Genomic DNA, 10,223 nt, shown 5'->3' on the forward strand with positions numbered 1-10,223 from the left:
TTCTGAAGCTGCTGCCCCCGCGACCCGACCCCGGATAAGCGGAAGAAAATGGATGGATGGATGGATGGTTTCAAAATGTTTAGGCTGATCATTTCAAAGTCATTGGTCGGTTCTAATACACAAGGGTTGCACAGTATTCAGCTTTTAGTCATTTCTCTTAAATTTCTCACACATTGCCACTAATTTTATATATATATGTATATATATACCTTTTTAAAGTTGCTTTGCTTACTGGTCCCCTGTTCTGTGTTCTGGTTGTGAATGATGTCCAGAGGAGTCTCCCGCTCCTTAAGCTTTAGACTTTCAATCTCCGTCTTCAACTCATTCAGCTGCTCTTGCAGGTGTTTGCTCTTCTCCATATATTCGACTCTTAAAAACAAACCACAAAATAGGGTTAAAAATAAACTATAAAATAATATAATAAGCAAGAACAATTGGAAGGATACACAATTTTAGATATAGCCATTTGTTTGTCCATGTAGTCCAGCAGCATACAGTGCAGAAAAGTAAGACTACAAATCAAAATGAGCAATATCAATATTGCCAAGAGCTGCTTGTTCAGTAATATTCATTAGATGCACATAAATATTGCATTTGTTGATGCTTATCTTTAAAGCATCAGAAAGTTGTTTACAAGGTATCAAAAATCTTTTAAGTCATTAAGAAATTTAATTTTAATTTATTTGAGGAATTTACTAGAAAAATATGTCTATCCTCCATCTAACTAAATTAATAAATCATGGACAATCTGCTCAAGAACTAACATTTCCAACCAAATATTTAAACTTCACTTGACTAACTTACTCATTCTTGTCCAAGTTTTATTTCTGCTCGCTTTAAATGTCTTCAATATTAGCTCTGGTAAATGACCTGAATGCAGGCAGCACATCTATGTACACATAATGCTGAGGGCCATGTGTTCAACAAAACTCTGGAATCAAACAGCGCATTTTTAAAACTAACATGGTCTTTATGGTGCAACTCTGCAACATGAATGTCTTCCAAAAATATTGATATATATTAACTCCCTTCTCTTGATTAAAGATTTAATCTTCAAAGGCCTTATTCATATGGAACCATAGTACTAGAAATTCTAAAAAGTGCAAACTAAACTTCCCAAAATGGACAGTAACTCACTTCTCCTTCTCAATCTCCATGGACAGGCGTTTCATGTCGGTGTCTTTGAAGTCAAAACTGAGATTCTCCCTGCTAAAGTTAAGTTCTTGAGGGACGCTGTCAGATGGAAGTCCAGGTGACTGCAATAGAAAAAGGAACCAAAGATGGGTTTTCAATCAATAAAAAGTATGAGAAGAGAGTAGAGAAAGATAGAAATTAACACATGGATCAAAATGACACAAAAGTACAAAGAAAATGACTGAAGCGTGTAGAAAGCCCCCCCATCAAAACAACACAGGGGAAAATATACAATTGCATGCCATGAGATACATCTGAAATGAATTGTGGCATGCAAAAATCAGCCTGATTAAAGCTGCTGCCATGCCGTTTCCTATCTTAACAATATCACATTACAAAATGTGTCAAATCAAACCAAATCTGAGGAAACGAAGCAAATTTTGTAGCACGTTAAGTTTTGTCACGTCTTTTAAGTAAGTGTGTCATTTTGTTATGCATTTCCTTCCTAAATGGTGCATGTGCAATGGGATCAAGGGTGTGGAGTTCTCTGTGTCCTGCTGCATCAGGATGGGGTACATTAATTATGGATCAACTGACCATCTAGGAATTAAATTTCAATGTTCTGAGTGCCTTCAACTGATTAGATAATTATTAATCAAATTAATTAGTAAGTGGGTCAGGCTATCGGTTTAAAGCATACTGAATGAAGTGAATCCTCATTTTTGCGATCTACATATTTTTGGTGCGAGCGTACGCTGTGGCAATGATGCCATGAAATATTTCAACATGTTCAAAAAATCTCTGTCAGCCTAACTTGGCTTGGGCTCAAATTATCCAAGTACTGAAGCGTGAAATGAAAAGTAAAGCAACACCAGAGCATTATTCACTTAAGGCAGCAGATCTTTGTATGCGACTGGAAGGCAGGGCAGATATGCAGCAGTGTGACCGAGGTACAGGAAATGAACTTGGATCAAATAGTAACATAAATGTAGTACGAGTGGAAAGCTTTCGTTTAAAAACGTGAAAACACTCATCGGAAAATGAGTAACAACACATCTATTATAAGCATGTAGAAGTGCATAAAATCTGTATTCATATGCTGAAGAGACTCTGTGTATCTATTCTGTGTGTCTACATGTGTACAGGCAGATGACTGTGTACTGTGTGGGTTTTAACATGTTTGGAGCTCCTGCGTAGGCTGACTTATGTGCAGCCTGGTCTTATGCAAGTATCATCAGTTTAACGTGGCTTTGCAAGGCCACCTCAATCCTTGTCAGTGTGTGTGTGCATGTGAATGTCTGCTTATCTTGTAATATGTATGCTTTCATGTTGCCAAATAGAGAATAAAGAAATAGCATCAATATCGCCGTTTGCACACGGAAATAGTAAGTCTGCATTTGCTTTGGGCATTTATTTGTCTTCCAAACCCAGTTAGTTCTGCTCAGGGCTGCATGGTTGCTGGAGCGAATCCAAGCTGTCATTAGGTGAAAGGTGGGAACTGTCTGCAATGATTACCAGTTCATTAGAGAGACAAACAACAAAGGAAAAACTCAGAGCACCAATTGACCCAACATGCAGGTTGAATAAAAAGAAAAAAGCTTTCACAGCCAGAAACCAGAAATAATGTTATTTCACTGTTTCCACAGAAATATATTTGCAATTTCCTGCCATTACAGTCGAGTGCTCAAAACCAACACTAGCCATTTTAGACACCACTGCTATAATCATAATAATTTACTTGTTGACTTAATAAGTGTTCTTTCTTTCTGCTAGTTTTATAGACAGATATTTGGTCTGGAAAATGTTTCTCTGTCTTGTTTTCTCAGTACTCTCATTTTCAGCACACGGAGGTAAAGCGGAGGTGTTGACATTTTCAAAGTAAAAGACTTTACTGGTTGCATTTCAGTCCAGTCGTGAGTTTTTTGGTCTTGAGAACAAAACTGGACCCGAGTACCAAAACACTACTTTACAGATGAATGACCATGTGCAAGACAACAATGGTTTCAAAAGAAAAAAAAAAAAACATAATAAGAGAAAGTTATGTTTTTTCTTTTGAAAATGCTCTGATGAAGCCAGTTATTTCTCCATATGTGATAATGTTTGCTCTGGTCTTTGCCCATTTGTCTTCAGCCTAATTTGGTTACAGATCTCTGGAGCTGGAGCCAGATTTGTTTCACAGAGATAAAAATAGCAGCTCTTTTCTTACAAACAACAACATCAGGCTTGTTTTAGCTTAAGCTCTCACCCAGACCAAATCATTTAAATATTCTGTCAAGTTTTCTAAGCAAAATGCATTTCAACTGGTCAAATATTAAAAAGAGACAGAAGCTTGAAAACAGTGTCTTCTTTCAACAAAGGGTGAATCTCCCATTATAAATATACCATTGGTATATTTATATACCAATGGTATATTGATTCAGTAGGCTCTTCAACTCTTCACCAATTTTTACTTCACTATCGACTCTTGTTTTTCTATTTTATCACTTTCTACTTCCATTTTGTACCTATATACCAACCACTTTGTATCAGTCTATTTAACCTAACACACTTCAGCGTTTTTTCTTTGTATTCTAGTTTATCCATAACTTTTGGAGATAAAGAGTCATAAAAATAGTTATATCTCATCCATCCATTTTCATTTATTTAAGTTTTTATCTATATTCAATTCGACTCATATGTCGTATTATACAACAGATATATGCTGAAACCCAAACAACTCTTAATTCCCTGATTGTAGGCATTATGTATTAAAGTCATATAACCATATTTTCTTACAGTAAACTAGCAGTAGAACATAGAAAAATATCTTAAATTGAAAAAACATTCCCAGACAAGTACAAACTGAGGTATTGTGGGTAGAAAGTGGTGGCAGAAGACGTCATATAGAGTCCAAAAAAGTTGGGTACAAAATACAACTTCACACCATTATTGCTTTACAAAGAGGCAAAATGTCCTACACCTGCTTCAGTCTTCTTGGTTGACAGTAACATATCAGTTATATTGCACATACACATGCAGTGCATCTGAACGCCGCTCTGTTTGACATGTGCTGGTCAGTTACCGTATAGATGGCCTTGCTGGTAATCTCCAGCAGCTTGTTTTTTGCTCTGCGCTCTGAATTCCTGGCTTCCTGCAAGTCCTGCTTCAGCTGCTCAGCCTCTTTAGCCCTGATGAACAAACAGATAGCAAATGACACGTTAATTTACCCCCCAGACCGAAGAGACCAAATAGTATAAAGCGAATCTAAATGATATTCGATAATTAACACACAGTCATTCAGAAACATCACACCCGGGTAATCAGTGTGAAACACTACAAGTCAATTATTTCAAACTACCTTTTTTCACCAATTAGTGTGCAAACAGAGGTGTAAGAGTATTTTTACCACCTGATTATGTGTTTTTTCCTCCCTTTTGCTCATTTTCCTGAATGCTCGGAAGTTCCTTGCCGATGTGGGTGAGCTATGTGCCTCCAGCGTTTGAGTGGATGTAGTCATTTACATGTTGAGTGGTGCAGGTTGAAATTTTCCCTGATGCAGAAAAGTACTCATCCAGAAATTGGAGTTACACCCAAGTGGTTAATGGTGCCTATTTGAAGCGATTGCCTAATAAACCATGGAGTAAAAACTGTGAAGTGATATTGGTGATGGCATGTATACTATTTTGCTATGAATATAAAATGATTGTCATTTATTGAGCTTTATGGAGAAGTGATAGAGAATCTTGCCATCTCAAGTCAAAATGGGATGCTCTACTTTATTACTAATCCTGCAGAAAAAAAATACTTTTGTACAACTATAGACAACACAAAAATATCAAGTACTAAAGATAAACAATCAATCAATTGGCAAACTAACAACTTAACTAACCTACTTTTTGACCAGGTCTGTTATTTTATGCTTTAAGAACAGCGAGTATTCACAGAGCTAACTTGATATGAAGCACAGGCTTCATATTAACTCAAAGACATCAGGGTAGTGTGTGAGCTCTATGAGTTATTTAGGAACTACCTTTTCAAGCTTCTTTCTCTGAAGGGTTTGGATTTAAAAACATAGGAGAAACTCTTGGAAAGTTGATACAAAGAGGGAAAAAGTTATTTAAATATGTAAGAGTATTGCATGTTTTGAGCACATATATGCGAGGTAGAAATAATAACAGGACCCGGTTATAAATGGCGGCTCTAGCACTGAGAAAGACATAAAATTCACCAAAGGCAACCAGATATACTTTGCAGTTACTTCAGCATGGATGGCACACGTTATATTCTACCAGCCAGTCGTCTTTGTTCTCCTCCCCACCTCCTTTCCGAGTCCTCAGCCATCTTGAGCGCTCGCATCTCAGCCTCCAGCATCTTCTGTTCCATAATGCGTCGCTCCTCCTGGCCACGCATGGCGGTCACTTTGATGCGCTGCATCTCCGTCTCAGCCTCGGCAGCTTTCTGGGCCAACAGCTTGGCCTCCTCCTCTGCGATCTGGGCCTTTTCAGCCAGCAGGTCTGCCGTCTGTTCTGAGCGCAGCTGGAGTGGGGAAAATAAAATCTCACATTAGGAGGGAGATGGAAAGAAGGAAAGTCAAAACCTTGCAGGGAATATAGACATCTAAAACAAAGCACAGCATATAAAATAATATTGTGGAAGATAGGATGAAAGTAGATAGAGAAAATAGAGAATATTTTCAAGGAAATGACAAAGTCATTTTAAAAAAAGGGAAGCACACAAAGAGAAAGTAAGCAATGTGCTAATGCTATGTGGAATCCAGTTTCTCAACTTTTCTTACTTTGAACCTTTGCTTTATGTGTAATTGTCCAAAAAAGATAAAGTCTTGGAGGGAGAAAACCATTTGAAACGTACTAGCGCCTCATTGGCCATGTGAGCCTCGTCCTGCAGCTGAATGAGCCTCCTCTCCAGCTCGTCTCTGGCTCGCTCCGCTTCCTCTCTCAGCTGCTTTTCCCTCTGCAGACGTTGTCGCTCTACCTGGATGGCACAAACAGGGAAGAGCAGTAAAAACAGCTCTATTGAAAGATTTAAAATAAACATATAAAACACATAAACAAAGACAAGCAAATAAAGACTGACACGGTCTTTATGTTATCTTTAGACTGACAGGAGTTTTCACAGTTTTTTTCTTTGTGGCTGTAGAATGCATTTTGAGAATCAGCCATTGCTTTGCTTTAAATGCAAAATGTGAGAATATTAGAACTGCAACTAATGATTGTTTTAGTAATCGATCATTCAATCAATTAACTGCATAAAAAAAACTGCCACAATCTGCAGACTTTTCATTTAATAAACCTTTTTATACAATATAAGAAATCCATTTGAAGATGCAAATAAACAAATAAATCCCCTTTTAAATTGAACATTGCATTCCCTAAATGCAATAACAAAACATTCCTTCAGTATTTTGATGATTTCAGCATGTGAAAAGCTCGGCCCGTTCTGCTTGACTTAACGTCAATGCAGTGTATGGCTGATCTGTTGAGAAAAACAAAAACATGGCAGTCGAATTTAAACGTGTGTATCTGACCATCTTATTCTGTAACATAAAAGAAAAAGTAAAATTGAAAAAGCTCTGCTTGTAAGTCCTTGTTTATCCACTGCATGTTATTCAGATTTTTAGATAGATGAGCTTCATCAGGGAGCAGCAGCAGCATATAGTCTAAACTAGTTATATCCTTTATATACAATAAAAAACAAAAATATGCCTTGTATGCAACTGTATGATATATGCTATATGATATGTATTTAGAAAATACAATATTTAAATTAAACTAGACAAATTACAGTACATTAAAATGTCTTTTTCAAAAGGTGATTAAAATAAAAGAATCCTCAAAGTAAGTAGAATTCACTCTGAGAGTGGAAGATTTTCCAAGCTTTGCATGTGCATGGCAGCATTAAATGAAACTCAAGATTGTCCTAATCTTCTTCTGCTTTGCTTGGTTAAATCTGACTTGTGTGCGCTTTCACTGCATGATAGTCCAGGGACTTTGATTGTGAGGGAAATGTGGAATCAAACTGCCAGAACGGAGTTACGACTGGCGGGTTGGGGCGCCATCAACAGAAGCTGTGATCCGCTGCGGCGGTAGCACAGAAGACGAGCGACGAATTAAATGTTTTCAGATCAAATACAAGTCCATCAATCAGCTTTATTTGGTTTACTTGACAGTGCGTTTGTTTTCCCACTGTAAGTGAACCACACTTGACCTTCAGATGTCTCTACCTGCTTTCTGGCCCTCTCTTCTCTGGCTTGAGACTTCATCTGCTGGACCTCAAGGGAGTCCACTCGACGTCGGCGTATGAACAGGTCATGGTTCCCGATGCACAGCTGCAGAATCTAAAAAGTGAAATCGAAACCAAACACAGGTTCAAATCACGTTGGTGACATCGTTATCAAAACCAATTGACTTCTGCTGAGCTCACCAGCTTGTTGACTCTTAGTCGTGAAGAGTTGAACTTGAAGATGTTGGTTTTCTTGTCCAAAGGTTTGATGGTAAACTAAACACCGAGACAAGAGGAAATACCAGGATTGTTTTCTTAAGCAGACAGGAGATGCATATTAAACTGTTAAGTGGGGCTGCATGTTTGGAATGAAAATTTAAACCGTTTTTAATTCTGAGTTCATTTAAGTGAATAAAACATGAGCGTTAAAACTGCAGATTCTCCCACCTCCTTGTCGCTGTAGGATATGTTGCGGATCTCGTTCCATGGGAAGGAGCATTTGGGAGTCAGCTTGTTTTCCGGTTCGTAGATATGCAGACCAAGGGCATCCACTCCCAGCAGAAGATCTGTTCCCTTTTTATTCTACACCACATCAGAAGAAATAAATATTTTCCACTGCCTGTCACAGGCAAGCAGCCGTGAGACCAAACCTCTCAACCACCCTTCATTTGTTGCCTGCACTCGACAGAGGTGGCTTTTCTGTAGCTCTGCTTGCCAGAACCGTTTGTTAGAATCAAGCTGAATAATTCAGCTACCACAGAGTTTATATTGTTTCTGCTTGTTTGTTTGAAAACAGCAAATGTCCTGAGTTGAGTTACAAACTGCATTGGTTTTTCTACAAATGCATTATTTCAAAGTCAAATCCGACTCAAGCGAATTTCTGTTTATTTAGAGTGAAACAATTGTTTTGCTCATGTAGAAAACATTTGAGGTAAAAGTACCTTTTAATATCCTCTAATATAACTAAAAACATTCAGAATTTACCGCCCATATTTTTAAGCCATGAGGACAGGTGAGTCATTTACTAACAGCATGGTTCAGCTGACCCGTCTCCTAATCGTTCATATTGGCTTCAGGGTTTCTACACCCTTTTTCAGACTGAATTTTCCCACAGCTCCTCAAAACAGCAGGCTTTAAAAACACCGATTAGGCATAACATTATGACCACCTGACTAAGAGTGTGTTGTTCCCCCCTTTGTTGACAAAACCTCCCTGACCAACTGAAACATAGACTCTTCAGACTCCTAAAAGGTATGCGGTATCATCTGATATAATAACAGGAGATCCTTTAGTCCTGTAAGTAAGAAATGGGGCCAATCTAGACTGGACTGGCTTCTCAAACACATCTCGAAAATCCTTGATTGGATTTAGCTCTTTAGACCAAGACAAGGTCTCAGAACTGATTATGGTTCTCCTCAGGATTTCCCCCAGATCTATAAGCCTGGTGGGCTGCCAGGCTTTACTTGCACTGCTGACAGGCTAAAGCTATGTTTATAGTTGATGCACTGAACACAATCTTGCCCCTGGGTTGGCCTTGAACGCTGTTGCAGCATCTGGTCGTGGATCTCCAAATTTTTGTAACTTGGTGCAGATCGCACACACACCTTTCACTTTAATGGATAATTTGGAAAGTCCTCTTACAGAGCAGTTTCACCTACACTGGAATTCATATGATCCCTCTTGAGTGAAAGGTGATGTGGCCTTAAACAAAATGGAAGGATTTAGGGAAAGACAAGAAAACCTAATATAATGAATACTTGCATAAGTAAGTAAGCTCACAAATATACTTACAGGTCCTTCTAAAAAAATTAGCATATTGTGATAAAGTTCATTATTTTCCATAATGTAATGATCAAAATTAAACTGTCATATTTTAGATTCATTGCACACCAACTGAAATATTTCAGGTCTTTTATTGTTTTAATACTGATGATTTTGGCATACAGCTCATGAAAACCCAAAATCCCTGTCTCAAAAAATTAGCATATTTCATCCGACCAATAAAAGAAAAGTGTTTTAATACCAAAAAAGTCAACCTTCAAATAATTATGTACAGTTATGCACTCAATACTTGGTCAGGGATTTTGGGTTCCCACCCACTCTTAGGGCCCATGACCAAAAAGTAACTAGTGCTACACACTTTAACTGTTATCGGTCATAATGTTATGCCTGGTTGGAGAAGTGAACCTGTACAAACCACCAACCAACACGATGAACAAAGGAATGGTTAGCTGATGGACAAAGAGACGGGGAAGAATGGAAAAATGGGAGTTTAAAATTGGAATTGGATAAGAATCTACTGTATGTATATGATATGAAATAAATAAATAAAGAAGACTGCATAGGAATCCTGCAACTTACTTGATAAAAAATAATGTAATGCAGCATCGACTCACCCTGATTGAAAAGTAATTGACGCCGTACATGTCCAGGTCTTGAGCTATTTTTAAATACTCCATCTCAGCTTCATCCCTGGTTCAATGATGAATGGAGGTAGAAAATGATTGAGGAGGATCCAAAGGATTGGAGAAAAGAGGGAGGGAAGTGGAGAAAAGGAGAAACAGAAGTAGAGAGGGAAAACAAAGATCAAACCTTGTTTCATTTGTTTTTCTGTGCAGCATATGTCATGTTATGAGATGTGTAAAAACTTTGTCACAAAGCCCTTGCTAGGGTAAAAAAAAACACACATAAGCACAGAAACAACACAAACTCATCTCTGTAACAGATTTTAGAGGTCATGTTTGATGGAAAACTTTTTATTATGCCTTCAAGAAAGTAAATATTGCTGGAGAGAAAACACAGGCATCAGTTCTCTTTTCTCCCAGCAAGTTGGCAAATTTGTGAAATTTTTAGGTCAAATTAGAAAAAAA

The 10,223-nt window shown here is 37.8% G+C and overlaps 1 protein-coding gene across 1 annotated transcript; it reads right to left on the reverse strand.

The window, feature by feature from the left end:
• Positions 1–162: 162 nt before the first annotated feature.
• LOC103461155 (merlin-like) lies at positions 163–9,851 on the reverse strand. Its single transcript, XM_008403482.2, has 9 exons — positions 9,750–9,851; positions 7,801–7,935; positions 7,555–7,629; positions 7,355–7,468; positions 5,983–6,105; positions 5,432–5,649; positions 4,196–4,301; positions 1,138–1,256; positions 163–369 (listed from the first exon to the last, which is right to left on the reverse strand). Exons 1-9 carry the CDS (start codon positions 9,810–9,812, stop codon positions 186–188), a joined length of 1,137 nt encoding a protein of 378 aa, XP_008401704.2. The 5' UTR covers positions 9,813–9,851; the 3' UTR covers positions 163–185.
• Positions 9,852–10,223: the final 372 nt, after the last annotated feature.

Source organism: Poecilia reticulata, unplaced genomic scaffold, assembly GCF_000633615.1.
Source record: "Poecilia reticulata strain Guanapo unplaced genomic scaffold, Guppy_female_1.0+MT scaffold_679, whole genome shotgun sequence".
In the NCBI taxonomy this organism is placed as follows: domain Eukaryota; kingdom Metazoa; phylum Chordata; class Actinopteri; order Cyprinodontiformes; family Poeciliidae; genus Poecilia; species Poecilia reticulata.

Coding starts and splice junctions, on each gene's coding strand:
- LOC103461155 (XM_008403482.2), bottom strand. CDS start 9,812: ATGGAGTATTTAAAAATAGCTCAAGACCTGGACATGTACGGCGTCAAT. Junction 7,936..9,749: donor TCAATTACTTTTCAATCAGG/GTGAGTCGATGC, acceptor GATGTGGTGTAG/AATAAAAAGGGAACAGATCT. Junction 5,650..5,982: donor ACATGGCCAATGAGGCGCTA/GTACGTTTCAAA, acceptor TCCCCACTCCAG/CTGCGCTCAGAACAGACGGC.